Source organism: Neoarius graeffei, chromosome 15 (assembly GCF_027579695.1).
Source record: "Neoarius graeffei isolate fNeoGra1 chromosome 15, fNeoGra1.pri, whole genome shotgun sequence".
Lineage (NCBI taxonomy): Eukaryota > Metazoa > Chordata > Actinopteri > Siluriformes > Ariidae > Neoarius > Neoarius graeffei.
Window position 1 is genome coordinate 28,205,279 of NC_083583.1, and position 21,586 is coordinate 28,226,864.

Below are 21,586 nucleotides of genomic sequence, written 5' to 3' on the forward strand. Positions count from 1 at the left end.
GTCGTCTTGAGGTGACGTCAACAAACTACCTTCCGCCTTACTTCCGTGTATACGTTCAAGAGAAGCAGCATGCGCGCAGTGTTGCCAGATTGGGCGGTTTTAAGTGCATTTTGGCGGGTTTTGAACATATTTTGGGCTGGAAAACGTCAGCAGTATCTGGCAACACTGCATGTGCGAGTCAGTGTTTATGTAGGCTTAAATTCTGTTACTGAAAGTGTGTTATGTTTCCAGTGAAGGACTGTGTGCACTTTTACATTATTTTTTACTTAATACAAGAAATTAATGGATGCCAACATTTTTGCCAAAATGGTATTTTATTTTCCATTGTTTAGGCAGCTTCAGCATCATACTGTGAGATTCTGTTCAAATTGTTTTTTTTTTTCTTCTATGAAGCCTGAGCCATTTATTTTATTAGTTTATAATTTATTGTTTAATTTAGTCTTCAGGAGAGACTGCCTGCACACAGTACTAGTATTAATAGTTTATTTTCTTACATGAAAGCTGAGGCATTTATATTATATTTTAAGGTAACTTCATGTTGTTCTGTGAGGTTCTATGCACTTTAACTTTTGAACCAACAGGTGCATTTGGATAAGTAAAGCCTATTTTTCAGCATTTTTGTAGTCCTGGTAATCTTTTATATTGGTAAAGTTGTTTATAGGACCATTTCTCAGTGTCTTTTTTTTTTTTTTAATCAATAGTTTTTCCAGTAATAACTTAAAATTGAGTGATATGTTAAATATTAATCACAAAAAGAGAAAATCGCAACAATTTCTTGCAACTTTCACTTCCTCCCGCAATGTAATCGCAACGAAAACCTAAAGAACACCGCAACTTTCATCGCGATTTTTTGGAAAACCCCCGCAACATCAGACATTTTAGCCCGCAACAATCACAAAAAAGGCCCGCGGAATCCTGGGGGGACTGGTTAATTTTTAAAAAGAAAAGCAGAGCATTTAAGCATTAAAATAGGGTGACCAGATTTCCCTAGTCTGAAACCGGGACACTTTTGCACACGACCATGCTCGTGCACGCACACTTTTTTTTTTTTTTTTTTTTTTTTTTTACACGTAAACGTGACACTCAGAGAGGTGCTCTGATCATTTTGTTGAAGCTCACATTTATCAACATCTCACATGAAATAAAACAAACAGGCATTTTGTTATCTAGCAGCATAGTGGTATACAGATCAGTTAAATTATGGTCAGACAACAGATTTTGTAATGGCTGAGAATAGGCCAGGCTATGTCCACAGGCCAAATTTGAACTGATTTATTTCACCTGTTTGTGAGAACACCATAAAGAATGCATATGCACATGTAGGCTATATTTCTAAAATTGTATGCACTATAGCATGAACTTAAAAAGTAGATATGTGACCTCAACATAGCCTAGGTCAGAATCAACCTTACTAACCATTCCCCACAACTGAATGAATAAAGCAAGAAGATGTGTACAAAAGTGAACACTTTTTAATGGAAGGTGCAACAAGCTGTTCAACACAGCAATATGGCCAAACTGTCAGAATGGTATGTTAAACAGAAACAAAAAAGAGACAAGTGATTTGAGAATATACACTCAAACAAAACAGCAATAAAGGAGGAGAGGGGCGACAGCCCGAGGAAAGCCCCCACAGGAGCACACAGCATTTGCAACATAGGCTACCCAACTCAGTACAAGAACAAAGCACAGGAACAAAGCTAAGGCGACTGTCAATCCACCCACCCTAAACAAAATGCATTAGCCTACATATATTTACAAGAAGAGTGAATCTTTTCCAGTAGGGTTTTATTGGCCGAGAGTCGACTGTGAAATTGTGCGCACGTGTCATCGAAATTCACACGGGTGATCAGTAAGGCTTTCAGTGTCGGCACGGTCATGCGATTCCTCTCATCGGTCCACGTATTGCTCATGAGAGAAAAAATTCTCTCAACGGGCGCATTGGTGCCAGGGTAGTAAATGCAGACATTTCTCCATTAATGATTCCCACGCTGCTCAGTAACAAACATCGCGAGTGGCGAAAACCGGGACACATCCGTGTCCCGACAGACTTTTGTCGGGACTCGGGACACACAACCCCAAATCGGGACTGTCCCGGTAAAACCGGGACGTCTGGTCACCCTACGTTAAAAGAACCGAGTGGGTAATCCTGAGGGCTCCCAGGTCACAAAGATTGAATCATGAACTCATGAAAAGGCTACTTCCACCATTTAACGGAGTAGCTGACATAATGTGTTTTGAAGTATTTAATGACAACGAGTGAATCGAGTTTTATATCAAACAATAAATCAGTTTTTGTCAGGATATTTACCCAAAAAAAGCCATGGTTGTTTTTGAGTATAGCACATAGTACAGCTGTTATCACGCAAATGTAAATTAAATTGCAGCATTTTAAATTAATATTCAATATAATTTATGTATATATTATTAATTGAACATGCAGTAAATAGAAATTTTTAGGTATGAAATCAGCATAGTTGTATGGCGCTTGTTTATGATTTTAATACGTAGACCACAACTGCATCTGCTAATCACAATCGTTATTTATTCATTAAAACAGGGGTTTCTCAGACACTTTACAGCCTTTAACTAATATATAAATTTGTTTTTGTTTTGTTTTTTTTAAACCAAGATCAAATATTCAGATATTGGGGTGATTATTCAAATGTGCAGAATATTATTCTGGCTAATTATTGAAGCCAAAACGCTTTTTGTTTCTGATCTTTCCATTGCCACAACACGTCAAGTCCAAGTTCATGTTATTTATCAGGCAATTTTTTTTTAAGTTATTGATTAAACACATTCAATTCAAGTTACTAGTCAAAAAGGCTAATAATATTGGAAACTCAATAATGACTAATATCGATATTTAAGCAATGCCTAAAAGCAGAGCTCCTGATGAGTGTATAAGCAAAATATTTGCAAGGGCACAAAATCAACCTGAGTAGAATATTTAATATTATAGCATATGGACAGTCGTATTGTGTAGTGTAATGCATTTCACGTAAATAAATTGCTGCATTGTCTTGTGACCGTGATGCCGATAATGAGGGACACATCAGTTACAAATACAGGTTTATTCCTTTCTTTGGCACCACATGCCATGCTCCAGAAACAACACCACTTGATATGTCAAACAGTTGTCTGGTTAAATCTTTCATGTCCATCTGTGTTGGCATTCTGAGCACACAGCTGCCATTAGGATGAATTACCATGCACCTGTTCCTGATTAGAGCACAATCACAGCACATACATAGAAGGACTCTCAGTAACACACAGACTTTGTGAAGTATACACTCCATACCCTGTGTTTGACGTTACCAAGCCGTGTATTTTGTTTCGCTTTTCTGGTTTTGACCCTCTTTGTGTTTTTGGACTTTGAGTATTGTATTACCTCTGATATCCTGTCTGTACCTCACTCAACCACTGCCTGTTTTTCGACCCTGTGTTTGTCTGCGTTTTGGATCTGTTTGCTAGCATGCTTTCAGTAAAACTCTTCCTGCACTTGTCTGTGAAGATTCTCAGTCATCCCGGTACATAGTAATCTGTGGTTGGTAGAAGAGAGCAACTGGACTTGCTTGAAGATTCTTGAAAACGTTTCACCTCTCATCCGAAAGGCTTCCTCAGTTCTGTCTGACTAATAGGGAGTATCAGGTATTTATCCTCTCATGGATCATCATAGAATCAGAATTCTGATGGCTGCATTGTAGGTGGCTGATAAAAGATGTCTTAGACACCCACCTCTATTCAGAGATGGCCGTTCCAGGTTGACAAAAATGAACGATCCTCTCTGGATAAAATGTCTGCTAGTTAGAGGACTTTTTACCCAGAGAGGATCGTTCATTTTTGTCAACCTGGAACGGCCATCTCTGAACAGAGGTGGGTGTCTAAGACATCTTTTATCAGCCACCTACAATGCAGCCATCAAAATTCGGATTCTATGATGATCCATGAGAGGATAAATACCTGATACTCCCTATTAGTCAGACAGAACTGAGGAAGCCTTTCGGATGAGAGGTGAAACATTTTCAAGAATCTTCAAGCAAGTCCGGTTGCTCTCTTCTACCAACCACAGATCTTCCTGCACTTACATCCATCTGTTGCCCTTCCATGACAGAAACTGTCAACTGTCCAACAAGCTAGTGGACTAATAAAACTATTTTCACTAGTTTTATATGAAGCTGTCATGAATATTTTTTTGTAAAATGTGTTAGTAAATGATCTCACATTTTTAAAAAAGCAAATTAAAAATAAGCGCTGGATAAAAGCCCGTCTATCTTATGTAAATAAAGGTACATGTTTTGTTGTCCAGTGGTCAACTGTTTGAGATACGTTGCCTTACACTGATGGTCGGGTTCCATGTGGTGGTACATGTACGTACAGACGTCGTACAGTCAAAACCATCAAAAAATCAGATTGATGCATTTCTCTTAACAATGGAGCGCCACTCTAATCACTTGGGAAATTGTGGGATTTAACTGCCAACACACAACCCATCATTATAACCACCATCGATCACAGACACCCCCCCCCCCCCCCCCCCCGGCATTGCTTCATGCTTCATTTGCTTTGAGAAGCACTTTTGTTAAAGATTCCGATCCAAAGCAACTGTTGACCCTGCCCTTCCTCTTAGCTTAAGAATTGCCATCAGAAGGCCTTGTGAAGTCTTAGCCAGAAAGATTTAGTGCCACTTAGCTGATCTGTTTGTGTTAAAATAGCATGTTTTAATGTAAATGACCATAGATCATCTTTGTAAATTCTTTCTTCAATTCTGTGTTTCTCTTCTCCAGAGCGTTTGTTGATCAGAGCACTGCACTGATGCATCTCCCAGCTGAGATTGGTGAGTACACAGCCTCTCCTGCCCTCATACACCTTTTATTATGCTCTTTATCTCATTCTCTTCCTGCCTCAGACAATTGCTGGGTTTCAGTCATGTGACTTTTCTTAGCGGTTTTACCGGAAGTGAAATAGCTAGTGGTCTAAACAGCTGCCGTAGTGCAAACAACTAGCAATAACTTATCAGGGAATGATCGTAATCTAGAAGCCACTGCTCGCTTTAGATAGATTCAGAAGATTACTATGTGCAGTGGAATCGACCCCTACAGTCTGGGAAAGAAGGATTTGTCATGCGATTTCGAAAACTACCCTTCAGTCAAGTTCCCCGACATCTCAAACTATCTGGTGTTGCAGACGTCCTTCTACACCGCAAAACAGATGAAAGCGTGGAAGAGTACGGAGGCTTACAACTTTTTTGTATGTGGCTGGGTAAAGGACCTCGCTATCAAGTTGCTGCCGAATGAATCCTGTGGTGTTTTTGCCTGTGTAAGTATGTGGAGTGGTTTTTTTTTGTTTTTTTTTTTTAAGCTTTTCATTCGCATCTTTACGACGAAGTGCTGCAAGTTGAAGTGTAAACAAACAACAGTTGGCTTGATTCTCACTCGTGTTGGCTCTTATCTCTCAGGTAAATCATTCACAAAGATCATCAGAAACCCCTTTAAAGACCTGGATCTTAGTTAAACAAGATGGAGAAGTGATCACGGCTCATTGTAACTGTACGGCTGGGGAAGGATTTTGTCGCGACTTTCATGCATATGGACTTTTTGAGGAGTAAACAAAGAAACAGCTGGGGACTTTAGCGCATCGTGACTCAAAAAAGTACTGTAAAATAATGACACACAGCAAGAAAAGTACTTGGAAAACACTAAGGACATAGCTGAGAGGGAGAGACAAACCTTTCACCAAGTGATCTCTGCAAACTCGAGCATGCTTCGACTCGGCTGCCTTCGATTTCAGCGAGAGGCTCAAAAGCCACCTTTCTCCACGTCTTTTTGTGAAATCCTGTGTTCGTTCACCGTTTTTTTTTTATTAGTTCACAGGGAACTCTGAAGAAACTTATCAGTTTCACAGTTTGATCGATTCGAACAAGCTAAAACAACGCAAGTGTAAGGCATTTTTCATGTGAGCAATGCAACTTCTCCGTACAAACGCTTTGCCAGCTGAGCTTTGGTAGACCACCAGCTAAAGTTTTGAATAACTAATGAGGCAGATGTGACGTCATGTGAAACCCAGCAATACTGCCTTGTTTCTCAAATGGACAGTTGAGATCAGAAGTTTACATACACTCATCATGGACGTGAATGTCATGGCAATTTTGGGGTTTCAGTGATTTCTTTGAACTTTTTTGAGAATGATTATACAACATTTTTAATAGAATAAAAGAATTTGGTGCACATATTTAAATTTATTCTACGTTTTCTAAAAATCAACACGGGGTCAAAATTATACATATGGGGTCAAAAATATGCATACAGTACACCAAATATTTGGATAAATGTCCCTTAGCAAGGTTCACCTTGACCAGATACCTTTTGCTGAACCGAAAGAAGCTTCTGGCAGAATTTAGTTAAATCTGTTGGTTTCCTGGCACAGGCCTGACTTTTAAAGCACAATCCCCACATTTTCGACAGGGTTCAGTTCAGTATATTCAGATGGGCTGTTTATAAGGCTCCAGACATCCCGCATGACATTTTTACCGAAGATCTTACTTCATCTTTGCAAAACCTTTCTGAGTCTACTGAACTGATTCTCCTTGGTGATTGCAACATTAATTGGCTGGACAAGAAATCTCTAGGGAAGTGTGAACTATCCAACATGGCTACTGAACATTGCTTAGAACAACTAATAAACCAACCTACAAGAATAACATCAAGTTCCTCAAGCTTAATAGATCTGTTTGCCAATTGTTGCCACTGTATAGTAGAGCATGGAGTTGTACACTTGCCATTAAGCGATCATTCCCTTATCTATTGTGTTTTAAAGGCTGGTTGTCCCAAAGCCCCTGGAAGAATTATAAGATATCGATCTTATAAAAACTACTCCCAACAAGATTTTCTTAGGTGGGGTTTACATTAGACCGTATCAGCAGATCATCAGATTAACGTTTTTAAAAACGATTAGCGTGCACACAGCAACGCCAATACACGGATACGCTAATCACATGACTAATTCGGCACGTAAGTTGAAATGTGTCAGTGCGGCTCATTGCTTCCTCCTCAGCGGCTGCGCTCCAAATCACTCCGCCCTGAACAGCGAGTGCCCTCTGGAGGGTGCGCACTCCGGCCCTGCGCAGCTCACAGAGCGCACGAGCAGTGATTCTGGACTGAGCCACTGTGTGTGTGTGTGTGTGTGTGATTCCAGTGCATATCGGGCAGCATGCGCAAGTCACTTACCACTTGCAAGTGGAAGGATGGCAAGCCTAAAGACAATCATAACTACACAATGGGCAGTATTTGCATCAGTATTTGCAGTATTTTCATACTTTTATACTCTTTAATGAAAGGTGATACAAGGCGGAAGTCCGCGCCGTTTTTCAGCAGGCGCGTCACATGACCAACGCCAGCGAATCAGGAAGGTGGATGTCACAGTGACGTTGTCCAATGATGACGCCAGCTAGAGCTCAGCACAGCGTATCCGCGTATTCTCAATGTTTACACAGCACCGGACCAGACACGATCTGGATTGAATACGTGGACCCTGGCGGATTCCCGTTTCCCGGCGTTTCCAGGCGTTTTAATGTAAACAGACAGTGCATCCGCGAAGAAAACGAGACAGATACGGTCTAATGTAAACTTGGCCTTAGAGAGTTGAAAGACATAGATTGGAGTTTGGTCGACGATGAAAGTGACCTCAACCAGGGAGTTTGTTTATGGAACAAAATGTTTATAGACACTGCAAATTGGCATGCACAATTAAAGACAACAAGAGTCAAAGGCATTTACAATCCATGGATGACCAGCCAGTTAGCTGAAGAGATGAAAAAGCGTGATCATTTATACAGAAAAGTAATAAGATCTAATTCACTGAAGGTTTGGTCTGCTTACAAAAAACAGAAAAACTTCGTGACAAGTTCTATCAAAACATGTAAATCTGAGTACTATTCTAAAGTGATAGAAGATAACAAGATTAACCCAAGTGATCTGTGGAAAACCTTGAATGCTGTGATGTCTCGAAAAGAAAGCCCACAACTATCTTGCTTGGAATCTGATAGTGCTATTATCTCAGATGCTAAGTCTATGGCTGAAACCCTTAACCACCACTTTGCTATTATTGGTGCTAAGCTAGCTGAGAAATTAAAGCCCTTTGTTTCATTATCCATTACTTCAACAACAAACGTGTCGGCCCACAAGTTCTCGTTTAAACCAGTTGGAAGAGAATTTGTCATTACTCAACTTAATTGTCTGAAAATTAATAAAGTCATCGGATTGGACAATATTAGCACTCGTTTGCTGAAAGATGCATCTTCTGTAATTGCAGACAGTCTTGCAAGTTTATTCAATCGCTCGTTATCAACCAATATTGTGCCGTCAATATGGAAATGTGGCAAAGTAACATCTTTATTTAAAGCTGGCGATCGCCACGATCCAAACAACTATCGGCTGATCACTATATTACCAATAATAACTAGGATCCTAGAGAGAGCTGTTCACATCCAGTTGTACGATTACATGAATGCAAATAAGCTGATATCTTTTCAACAATTTGGATTTCGTCCTAAGCTCTCTACTGGTGTTGCCTTATCACATTTCACAGACAACATTTTGAATAACATGGATAATGGACGCTTTACAGGAGCAGTATTTCTAGATTTAACTAAAGCTTTTGACACTGTCGACCATTTACTACTACTACTACTACGTAAACTTGAATACTTGGGGCTTGACCAAGATGCTCTTGACTAGTTTAAGTCATATCTCACTGATAGGACACAAGTAACATCTATTGGTGACGTCATGTCTACATCTGCATCAATGACTGTCGGTGTACCTCAAGGAAGCATCCTGGGTCCCCTACTATTCATTTACGTTAACGATCTACCATCATGTAATATTCACAGCAACATCATTTTATATGCTGATGATACAGTGCTGTATTACTCCTCAAGTGATGCCAATGATATTGAAGGTATCCTGAATAGTGATTTACTCACAGTATCCAGGTGGTTTAAGGAAAATCTATTAACACTCAGTTCATCTAAGTGCAAGTTTGTGCTCTTTGGCAGTTCTCAAAAATTAAAGTCTATCAATAATCTGACCATCATCGCTGACAGCAATACCATTGAATGCACTGATTCTTTTAAATATCTAGGAGTAACTGTGCAGCAGAATATGTCATGGTCAATACACGTAGAAAACATCTGCATCAGAGTTAAGCAGAGAATGGGTATATTGAAACGTGTCAAAGATCTTCTACCCAGACACGCTAGGATCACACTCTGTAATAGCCTTATTTACCCACTATTCGATTATGCAGATTTCATCTGGGGTGATAAAAACAACTCCACCATCATGGACCAGCTACAAATCCTTCAAAATAAATGTGCTAAATTGATATTGAATGTTCCAGTATACTTATTTTCGACTGATGCTCTATGTGAACTTGGGTGGAAAACACTTAATCAACGTCGTGTCTATCATAGAGTATTACTGGCCTTCAGATATCTCAATGGCTTTATCGATAGTGACATCAAAATCAGGAAAAGCAGGAAAAGAGATGACATTCGCTTAACAAAGGCCAAAAGGAATTGGGGAAAACAAACACTACTACAAAGTATTGGCCAGGACTGGAACAATTTGCCAAGGGACCTACGTTCAATTACAAATTTGCATATTTTTAAATCAAAAGTTAACGATTATTTAATTTTATAATTGTAATATTTGATTTGTATATAGTTTTTTAAATTTATTTATTTTTTTGGTATTGTAATTTGTGAATTCTTTTTTCCTGTAATTATTGTGATGTTTTATAGACAGGACCTTATTGAAAATCACGCTATGTGACATGAGCTTCCTGAATGAATGAATAAATAAAAAAAATGTAAAAAAAGCTTAATATTTGCCACAACCAGCTTTCATGTGTGTTTGCAGTCATTGCCCTGTTGGAACATCCAAGTTTCAACTGTTTACCTTAGTTTGAGGTTATGTTGAAGTGTTTTGAACTCGTCCTCTTTTCTCACTGGGGTGTTCACACGGCACATATTTGCATCGATGCTGCACCGATGTATTTTGTTGCGATATATCTTACACCGGTGTAAATTTTGTGGAGCGTTCACACGTCACAAACCTGCTTACTAGAGAGAAGCGTGTTAGCACCGGTGCAGCCCCACTTGCGTTCACACGGCAGTTTTTGCGACCGTGCTATACGATAGTAATAATGCGGAAATGAAATATGCGCATGCGTGAAAATGTACTTCCTTTTCCCGGTTGTCATGGCATCACCAAGCGCCGGGAAAACAATGTGGATGAAGACACCAGTGTTGCCAGATACTGCTGACGTTTTCCAGCCCAAAATATGTTCAGATCTGCTAAAATGCACTTAAAACCGCCCAATCTGGCAACACTGGAAGACACGCAGTTCTGTTGTTGATATTCGGCATTTTGGAAGCACAAAATACCAGGATGCAAATTATGCAATGCCCGTATGTAATCAACTCTCCTCACGCGTAGCGAGTCTACCCCTGTAGCGTTCAGACGTCCCATTTTATATCGGTGCTGCCCCGCAAACTAGCATTTACTCTGGAGTAAATTTCTTAAACCACCTCCCGAGCAGGGTTAGATTTGCACCAGTTTAAGCAGCTTTCAGGGGCTACACCGGTATAACTTCGTACCATGTGAACGCTCTACCGGGGCAGCCCCGGTGCTACACCGGAGTAAAAGTTGCCGTGTGAACACCCCTATTATTACCCTTTGTGCAATGCACCAGTTCTACTGCCAGCAAAACAGGCCCAGAGTATAATGCTACCACCACCATGCTTCACATTTGGTACAGTGTCCTGGGATGCCTCACCTTTACTCCAAATATATTGTAGTATAATTATTGGTACAGTGCAATTCTGTGCAGCAGGTTTTTTCCAATAAACATTTATATTGAACACAGTATTTTTGTTTTAATCACATATGGATCATTACCAGCCCTGTGTTCAGTTTAGAAGGATTTTTGGTGGTTGTTTGTAATAAAGTACGCCCCATATGTAAGGTACAATAAGGACAGCTGTTTTCTAGTTTTTTGTTTTTTAATTTTAGATTTTTTTCTTTTAGTTTGTTAGAAAAGGAATCTCGATAAACACACTAGATGTCCATGAATAGACTCGTATGATTAAGGGATCATTTTTATGCTACACACATGAAAACATTGTCTTGACTGGCTTTAAAAGGAGTTAATTATATAAAAATATAGCTTGTTTACTATTTTTCTCAGTGATGGGTATAGATTGTGATTATCTTCATATCAATACAGCCACTCTGTTAATTCTTGTTCATTAAAAAAAAAGAAAAGAAAAAAAACTCCATAACCACACAAAGTTCTAGACTAAAGTAAATGTGTGTAAAATGGAAAGCTTTGTAATTAGATGCAGTTTTGTTTACTGTCAGGCAAAAAGAGATGAAGAGAGAAGGAAATGAGTCACTTTATATGGTTACAAAGCTTTAAAGTGCATATCCTGGACCAATTTCATTTTTTTTTATATGAAAGTATGTCCCTTTACACACTCATCCAGAAGGGTAATTTTGCACAAGGCCATCTGTCGACAGCAGAAAAAAATAAAATAACAAAACGCGTCTGGAAAAATTCCAAGGGAGTCTGGAGCCAGAATCGTGACGTCACCTGCGGAACCGCCAGCAGGCTGCGAGAGCTTGCACGGTTTCAGTGCACAGCCTGTGTAGACCAAGTTTAGCAGCTAGCGATTTTGCATTGAAATATAGAATTGTCACCTGAGCGCAATGTTACTTCACCTTTGGATGAAGAATGTAATGTTGCTACACCCTCCTACGATACATCTGTTAACCATTTTAATAATTATGTGATAACGTTGAAGAAATTTGCAGAAAACCACCAGGTCGTTTTCTCATAAACAAACCAGCGCTGACGTAGGATTCAGAAGGAGGCGTCCCACACGCGACGTCACGAAAATCAATGTTTCCTGGGAAATCCAAATGCCAAGTTTTTTCAGAGGTGGACCAATTCGTCTCAAATGGCTTGATTTCAACTGAATTTTTCTGGTATTGTGCAAGGTAAAAAAATTGCACAAAATGCAAAATGTGACAGATATTTGACCAAAGTTTAATATAAAATAGGAGAATTACATTGATCTTGCTCCTGAATTTACCTGTGATGAGCACTTTAAAGCTTTAAAAATCGCTGCACTATATTGCACTATATACAAATACTGCCACCACGGCCATGACCAAATAATGGCAAATCCTGTTACTTCTTATTTGAGTCTCATTTGATGAGCTTTCTTTTCAGTGAGGTCACTGATCATGTTCTTTAATTCTCAATCATGGTCAGGCACAAAGAGTCTGAGAGAGAGAGAGCTTTAGTTTCTGTGGTTGAGGTAAAAAGGGAACTTGTACCGATAGGTAGCCTTGATATCACCTTTAAATATTGTCCTGCCTAACTCGAATTATCCAGAAGGAAATGGCTAAAAAATAAATTCAGAATTCTCTTAACTGGGAAAACAATAATAATAATAAACACACCAACTTACTTTATTTTGCAGCTGGTGGTAAATTCACCACAGCGTTATGAAAATGAGGCAAGAGGAGCTTTAGTGCAATATTCTGATAATATCCCAAACAATAATAAAACATTGTTATTCAGTTGTTTTTAGGTGACATTTTAATAAATATAAAGGGTGTGTGTGTGAGAGAGAGAGAGAGAGAGATGTACAAACGTTCTTCTAGATATCACAGCCATTGTCACGGAAACTCTCCCAAGCAAAAATAATTCAAAGTCAAAGAGTTTGCAGAAAAGTTTAGACTTTTATTAAATCCGTTAACTGCATTTAAACGAATCACACCGCACTCACGATGAAAAGGTGCAAAACAAAACCAAAAGACTGTTAAAACAAGAAAAAATGTCTGCACACTTAGATCCTTTTATTCATTAAATTGCCAAGCTTTCGGTCAGAGACCTTCCTCAGGGCATAAACAGATGGAGCATACAACAAACTAATCAATTAAGATTCATTAAGGTGCTCAGTCACACCTACACAGATGAGTTGTAGTCCAAGTGTGGGAGTTGTGGGCTTGTCACTTTGTAGAGTGTGCCCACCCTGTTTCTTCCCTACGGTTTCAGGGTATTGAGCAAGTTAAATTGTTAAGGGGTGGGAACATTGATAAAGTGCTATGTCAAAGGGAATTGTTTTGGATCCATACATTGGATGCCCTACAACTCAAAGGGTTAAATGTAGATTTTGACATGAGTGTTATGTTATGATTGGAGGTATACCATTTGTTAAGTCTTGAAACTGCAATTTATGAAGTTCTTGCTGATGTTTATGCAGTTATCTTGAACTTACACTTGCTTATATGTGTGTGTGTACTTAAGTTTGTATGTAAAAAGATGTTTTTGTGGTGGGTAATTTTATTGGTGCATTTGGGGTCAATTTAATGCTAGCTACCTTGGGTAGAGGAAATATGAAACCAGGAAGAACAGAAAAACTACAACTCCCACACTTGGACTACAACTCATCTGTGTAGGTGTGACTGAGCACCTTAATGAATCTTAATTGATTAGTTTGTTGTATGCTCCATCTGTTTATGCCCTGAGGAAGGTCTCTGACCGAAAGCTTGGCAATTTAATGAATAAAAGGATCTAAGTGTGCAGACATTTTTTCGTGTATTAAATCCGTTAACAAAAGCCGAATCAGTCTACAGAGTGATCCGACTCCAAATTCACAAATCATTCATTTTTATAGTGTTCGGACATAAAGTTTGAGAAGTATAATGAATTCTGATTGATTGGTTCACACATTTCAACATTCAAGACTTTGTTTCTACTAATATTTTCTATTGGACCATATAAACCATCCAAGTTTCAAGTTTGTCTCCACCAATATTTCCAGCGTGGCACTGATGTCATTTTAAAAAATGATGCATTCAGGTCTCGCTCCACCAGTATTTCCAAGGCTACACTGAGCTAACGAAAAAAATATATATTAATCTCAACAAGACTTGATTCAGATTTAACACATGATTCAAAGTTCTGTAATAATATAATGCTTTCACCAATCTATTTGTATTTCTTTTTAAGTATAGTTAACTTCACTTACTCTTTACTGAAAATCAACATGCTTGGCTCTGAATCAAAATACAATCATCATAAAACAAATTACTGTATGTGTGATTAAATTAAGGCTTGTGTGATTTACATATGCATATAAAATCGTCACACCATCTGTTCACCACACGGGGGCACTGTACCCTTCCTGCAAGCTTAAGTTTAAGTGTTTCCTAATGTGACTTTCTTCTTTCGAAGCATCATTTGGGTTGATTTTATGTCAACTTGACATTTTGACAACACAACTTCAGCTGTCTGTGTAAGTCAATGATGTGAAATTTTGTTGAGTAGTTAAGTGAGCAATCATTTTCTCCAATATTTTGTCCATCTTTTTTTTTTTCCTTTCCTCAGGTGATTACACTGATTTCTACTCATCCAGAGACCATGCCACTAATGTCGGGATCATGTTCCGGGGCAAAGAGAACGCACTGATGCCAAACTGGTGTGTAAAACAATGGTCACCACCAAACATAAGATTACATTACAGGCATTTAGCAGACACTCTTATCCAGAGCGACGTACAACATACCTAGAGCAACATACTGGAGAGCAGTCAACGGTTAGGTTTCTTGCTCAAGGGCACTTCAGTCATTCAGGGACTCGAACCAGCGACCTTTGGGTCCCAAAGCTGCTTCTCTAACCATTAGGCCATGGCTCTGCTCAACTATGTATTTAGGGACCTTTAAAAACAGGCAAAGCAGTAAATGGGTTAAAAAAAAATAGACAAAAGAACATGTTAATGTGATGGACAACCTGGATCCACGATTTCTCATTTGTTCTATTATGAAATGTTCTATTAAGGTGGTTAAAAACATGGTCACTATCCCATGTGACTCAACTGAAGCATTACATCTGGGCCTTACTCGCCTTGCCTTTTCAAATGACGTATTTGTACAAATCTTCAATACTTTGTAAACCGTCAGTAACATGGTGACCCTGTTCTGTCCAGTAGTACTGTCTACACCTGCTTAATATCCATCACTATGATTGCGTCTACAACCCCAATTCCAAAAAAGTTGGGACGCTGTGTAAACTGTACATAAAAACAGAATGTGAAGATTTGTAAATCATGGAAACCCTATATTTCATTGAAAATAGTACAAGAACAACATATCAAATGTTGAAACTGAGAAATTTTATTGGTTTTGAAAAATATATGCACATTTTGAATTTGATGTCAGCAACATGTTTCAGAAAAGCTGGGACAGGGGCAACAGATGACTGAAAAAGTTGTGTAATGCTAAAAAAAAAAAAAACTAATTTGGTTAATTGGCAACAGGTCAGTAACATGATTGGGTATAAATAGAGCATCCCAGAGAGGCAGAGTCTCTCAGAAGTAAAGACGGGGAGGGGTTCACCACTCTGTGAAGGACTGCATGGGCAAACAGTGCAACAATTTAAGATTAACGTTCCTCAATGTAAAATTGCAAAGAATTTGGGATCACATAATCTATGGTACATAATATCATTAAAAGATTCTGAGAATCTGGAGAAATCTCTGTATGCAAGAAACAAGGCTGAAAACTGCCATTGGATGACTGTGATCTTCAGGCCCTCAGGCGACACTGCATTAAAAGCAGACACGTGTCTGTAGTGGAAATCACTGTATGGGCTCAGGAACACTACAGAAAACCATCGTCTGTGAAAACAGTTCATTACTGCATCCAGTTAAAACGAGATATAAACAATATCCACAAACACCGGTGCCTTCTCTGGGCCCAAGCTCTTTTACGATGGACTGAGGCGAAGTGGAAAATTGTCCCGAGGTCTGACGAATCAAAAGTAGAAATTCTTTTTAGAAATCATGGACACCCCACCTTCCAGGCTAAAGAGGAGAGGGGCCATCCAGCTTATCAGTGCACAGTTCAAAATCCAGCATCTGTGATGGTATGAGGGTGCATTAGTGCACATGACATGGGTAGCTTGTACAACCTCGATTCCAAAAAAGTTGGGACAAAGTACAAATTGTAAGTAAAAAAGGAATGCAATGATGTGGAAGTTTCAAAATTCCATATTTTATTCAGAATAGAACATAGATGACATATCAAATGTTTAAACTGAGAATTTATCATTTAAAGAGAAAAATTAGGTGATTTTAAATTTCATGACAACAACACATCTCAAAAAAGTTGGGACAAGGCCATGTTTACCACTGTGAGACATCCCCTTTTCTCTTTACAACAGTCTGTAAACGTCTGGGGACTGAGGAGACAAGTTGCTCAAGTTTAGGGATAGGAATGTTAACCCATTCTTGTCTAATGTAGGATTCTAGTTGCTCAACTGTCTTAGGTCTTTTTCGTCGTATCTTCAGTTTTATGATGCGCCAAATGTTTTCTATGGGTGAAAGATCTGGACTGCAGGCTGGCCAGTTCAGTACCCGGACCCTTCTTCTACGCAGCCATGATGCTGTAATTGATGCAGTATGTGGTTTGGCATTGTCATGTTGGAAAATGCAAAGTCTTCCCTGAAAGAGACGTCGTCTGGATGGGAGCATATGTTGCTCTAGAACCTGGATATACCTTTCAGCATTGATGGTGTCTTTCCAGATGTGTAAGCTGCCCATGCCACACGCACTCATGCAACCCCATACCATCAGAGATGCAGGCTTCTGAACTGAGCGCTGATAACAACTTGGGTCGTCCTTCTCCTCTTTAGTCCGAATGACACGGCGTCCCTGATTTCCATAAAGAACTTCAAATTTTGATTCGTCTGACCACAGAACAGTTTTCCGCTTTGCCACAGTCCATTTTAAATGAGCCTTGGCCCAGAGAAGACATCTGCACTTCTGGATCATGTTTAGATACGGCTTCTTCTTTGAACTATAGAGTTTTAGCTGGCAACGGCGGCTGGCACGGTGAATTGTGTTCACAGATAATGTTCTCTGGAAATATTCCTGAGCCTATTTTGTGATTTCCAATACAGAAGCATGCCTGTATGTGATGCAGTGCCGTCTAAGGGCCCGAAGATCACGGGCACCCAGTATGGTTTTCCGGCCTTGACCCTTACGCACAGAGATTCTTCCAGATTCTCTGAATCTTTTGATGATATTATGCACTGTAGATGATGATATGTTCAAACTCTTCGCAATTTTACACTGTTGAACTCCTTTCTGATATTGCTCCACTATTTGTTGGTGCAGAATTAGGGGGATTGGTGATCCTCTTCCCATCTTTACTTCTGAGAGCCGCTGCCACTCCAAGATGCTCTTTTTATACCCAGTCATGTTAATGACCTATTGTCAATTGACCTAATGAGTTGCAATTTGGTCCTCCAGTTGTTCTTTTTTTGTACCTTTAACTTTTCCAGCCTCTTATTGCCCCTGTCCCAACTTTTTTGAGATGTGTTGCTGTCATGAAATTTCAAATGAGCCAATATTTGGCATGAAATTTCAAAATGTCTCACTTTCGACATTTGATATGTTGTCTATGTTCTATTGTGAATACAATATCCAGTTTTTGAGATTTGCAAATTATTGCATTCTGTTTTTATTTACAATTTGTACTTTGCCCTAGAGCCCTGCACTCCCGCGGGACTCACGGGACCCGCCGCAAAGCAGTGCGGTGCGGGACAAATTTTGAAAGCTCATTGCGGGCGCGGGCGGGACCAGAAGTGCACATATGCGCGCACGCGCGGGAGCGGGAGTGCACATATGCGGCGCGGGTGGGAGCGGTGATAAGCTGCAGTCCCGCTAACTAAAAACGTGCTTGAAATAAAATTTATAAATTATTAATTTTTGTCTATCATATATAATTTGTGCTGGGTATTTTATTTGTCATTAATAAAAACATTTTAAGATGCCTAAATTTGCAGAGAAAGTCAGATTGAGTGAGAAATAGCATCTTAAACTTGCCATTGATCACCCTAAGGGGAAATTCTTTGATCACTCTAATGACTCGCAGTTCATACCCAGCTAGCAAGAGAACCATGAGTGAATTGATTTACTTGTTGCGTTAGTCTACAACTTTAATCAGAGAGGCAGGTTACACAGTGACAGTAGGCTTGACTCAATGCTATCCCAGAAATCCTTCCTGTAATATGCAAATTTGGCTGTCCAATCAGAGGCGGCCAAATTTGCATATTACAGGAAGGATTTCTGGGATAGCATTGAGTCAAGCCTACCATCACTGTGTAACATGTCTCTCTGACTGAAGTTGTAGACTAACGCAAGCAGTAAATCAATTCACTTCTTTTACTAGCTCTGCAATTAAAAAAAAATACATTAGTACAAAGCAAGCCCATTCACTTTTTTATGCTGATCAGAGAATTACAATGGTTTCTCATGTGATAAAAATTTGCGATTAAATATTTTAATTGTTTGACAGCACTAATTATTATTATTATTAGAGATACTACATGCTGAATTCAGAAACAAGGTAAACAATAACAAACATGAGCTGTAGATATTTATGCTCAAATCCACTCAAAGTAGGGGGCGGGGCACCATCACGCTGTGTCAAGACAAGAACTTTCCTGAGAAATAACGCGAACGTCTGCATCATGCGGGATTTGCGGGCGGGAGCGGGACAAAATATGGCAGGCGGGAGCGGGACTGAAAATCATAATTCTTTGCGGGCGCGGGTGGGACTGCACAATGCGGGCGGGAGCGGGACTGAAATATCCGACCCGCGCAGACCTCTACTTTGCCCCAACTTTTTTGGAATTGGGGTTGTACATCTGGGAAGGCATCACTAATGCTGAACGATATATACACGTTTCAGAGCAATATGCTGCCATCCAGACAATCTTTTTCAGGGAAGGCCTTTCTCCTTTCAGCAAGACAATGCCAAACCGCTTTCTGCACATATTAAAACTGCATGGCTCCATAGTAAGAGAGTCCGGGTGCTAAACTGGCCTGCCTGCAGTCCAGACCTGTCTCCCATTTAAAACATTTGGTGTATTATGAAGTGCAAAATAAGACAAAGGAGACCCCGAACTGTTGAGCAACTGAAATTGTACATCAGGCAAGTATGGGACAACATTTCTCTTTCAAAACTACAGCAATTGGTCTCCTCAGTTCCCAAACGTTTACCAGGTGTTGTTAAAAGTAGATGTGATGCAACACAGTAGTAAATATGCCCCTGTCCCAACTTTTTTGAAATGTGTTGCTGACATCAAATTCAAAATGAGCATATATATTTCAAAAAACAATGAAATTTCTCAGTTTCAACATGTGAAATGTTGCCTTGGTACTATGTTCAATGGAAAAATAGGGTTTCCATGTTTTGCAAATTATTGCATTCTGACTTTATCTACATTTTACAGTGTCCCAACTTTTTTGGAATTGGGGTTGTATGTAAAACAAGACTGGCTGCTAAGCAACAATTTATTAACATGGATGTAAACAAAGGCGGCACGGTGGTGTAGTGGTGTGGTTGCCTCACAGCAAGAAGGTCCTGGGTTCGAGCCCAGCGGCCGGCCTTTCTGTGCAGAGTTTGCATGTTCTCCCCGTGTCTGCGTGGGTTTCCTCCGGGTGCTCCGGTTTCCCCCACAGTCCAAAGACATGCAGGTTAGGTTAACTGGTGACTCTAAATTGACCGTAGGTGTGAATGTGAATGGTTGTTTGTCTCTGTGTCAGCCCTGCGATAACCTGGCGACTTGTCCAGGGTGTACCCCGCCTCTCGCCCATAGTCAGCTGGGATAGGCTCCAGCTTGCCTGCGACCCTGTAGAACAGGATAAGTGGCTACAGATGATGGATGGATGGTAAACAAAGGCGTTTGTACCCACTGCAATATTTTGTCACTGCTGCCTGAGTTTAAAGCTTTAAAATTCACTGCACTTTCTACAAATACTAGCACAGCATCCGTAACCAAATTACAGCAAATCCAATTAAGTTACTTGCTCATTTAATGGTCAGTTGATGGGCTTTCCTTTCAGCAATGTCATCGATTATGTTCTTTAATTTGAAATCCTGCACTTCGATGCACTCTGTACGGTATTGCCAATCAATTTAATCTTTCCTGAAACATGCGGCTTCTCAGATCATTCTTAAGCGCTCTGCTGTTGGCTTGTGCACTGTTAGACATGAATAACTTTCCAAAGTAATGTAATTAGACTGACCATTTGCAACTTCTAAGTCACCTGATGAAATCAGATGCATCCTATTGAATATATAACATTTCACAGACTGCCCAGATCTCTATGAAATCAGGAAAAGCATTGATTACTTTTCCAACTGCATAAAATTTTAGCACAAAATAGTGCAATATTTCATGAGGAAATGGTCTCGGTTGAATGTAACATTGATGCTTAAAGGAACAGTCCACCGTACTTCCATAATGAAATATGCTCTTATCTGAATTGAGACGAGCTGCTCCGTACCTCTCCGAGCTTTGCGCGACCTCCCAGTCAGTCAGACGCGCTGTCACTCCTGTTAGCAATGTAGCTAGGCTCAGCATGGCCAATGGTATTTTTTGGGGCTGTAGTTAGATGTGACCAAACTCTTCCGCGTTTTTCCTGTTTACATAGGTTCATATGACCAGTGATATGAAACAAGTTCAGTTACACAAATTGAAACGTAGTGATTTTCTATGCTATGGAAAGTCCGCACTATAATGACAGGCGTACTAACACCTTCTGCGCGCTTCGGCAGCGCATTGATATCTGAGCTCCGTATCAATGCGCTGCCGAAGCGCGCAGAAGGTGTTAGTACGCCTGTCATTATAGTGCGGACTTTCCATAGCATAGAAAATCACTACGTTTCAATTTGTGTAACTGAACTTGTTTCATATCACTGGTCATATGAACCTATGTAAACAGGAAAAACGCGGAAGAGTTTGGTCACATCTAACTACAGCCCCAAAAAATACCATTGGCCATACTGAGCCTAGCTACATTGCTAACAGGAGTGACAGCGCGTCTGACTGACTGGGAGGTCGCGCAAAGCTCGGAGAGGTACGGAGCAGCTCGTCTCAATTCAGATAAGAGCATATTTCATTATGGAAGTACGGTGGACTGTTCCTTTAAGGTACAACAGATTATTCCGTGCGCCATATGGAGCCCCATTGGACTCCCAAGGGGACACTGTGGAACAGAATTTCTTCAAAGGAATGAAATTGTTAACCGAAAATCTCTCCTGCTTATGCGTACTCCTTGTAGACATGCTCCATATACCGATATAAAAAATGACAGTGTATGTTAAATACATGTAGTAATTTGGCATTATTATCCCCCTGGATAATACGGGGGGATATAGCGATCGCTCTGTCCATCCGTCTGTCTGTCCGTCTGTAAGCATTTTAGTTTCTGGAGCATAACTCAAAAACTATTAGGAATTTTTTTTTTTTTTTTTCATGAAACCTGACAGTTATGTTAAGTGACCTAGAGGAGTTGTGTCTTTTAACATTTTGGGATTTCTGTGATTTTTATTTTTTCCATATTTCCATGGCACCCAATTCAACTTAGGAAAATTTGGAGTGGGGTTTCCTGTAGGGGCCGGAGGGATACATCGTCATCTGATGACTGTTTTCTTTT

The 21,586-nt window shown here is 39.8% G+C and overlaps 1 protein-coding gene across 3 annotated transcripts in view; it reads left to right on the forward strand.

Annotated features, from left to right (window-relative positions):
* Positions 1–21,586, forward strand: part of fah (fumarylacetoacetate hydrolase (fumarylacetoacetase)) — a 105,591-nt gene that overhangs the window by 35,869 nt on the left and 48,136 nt on the right. For all 3 annotated transcript variants that reach the window (XM_060941108.1, XM_060941107.1, XM_060941109.1), the window contains 2 exons: positions 4,791–4,840; positions 14,467–14,557. In XM_060941108.1, coding sequence (XP_060797091.1) covers positions 4,791–4,840; positions 14,467–14,557 — 141 coding nt within the window. The remainder of the gene's footprint in view (positions 1–4,790; positions 4,841–14,466; positions 14,558–21,586) is intronic.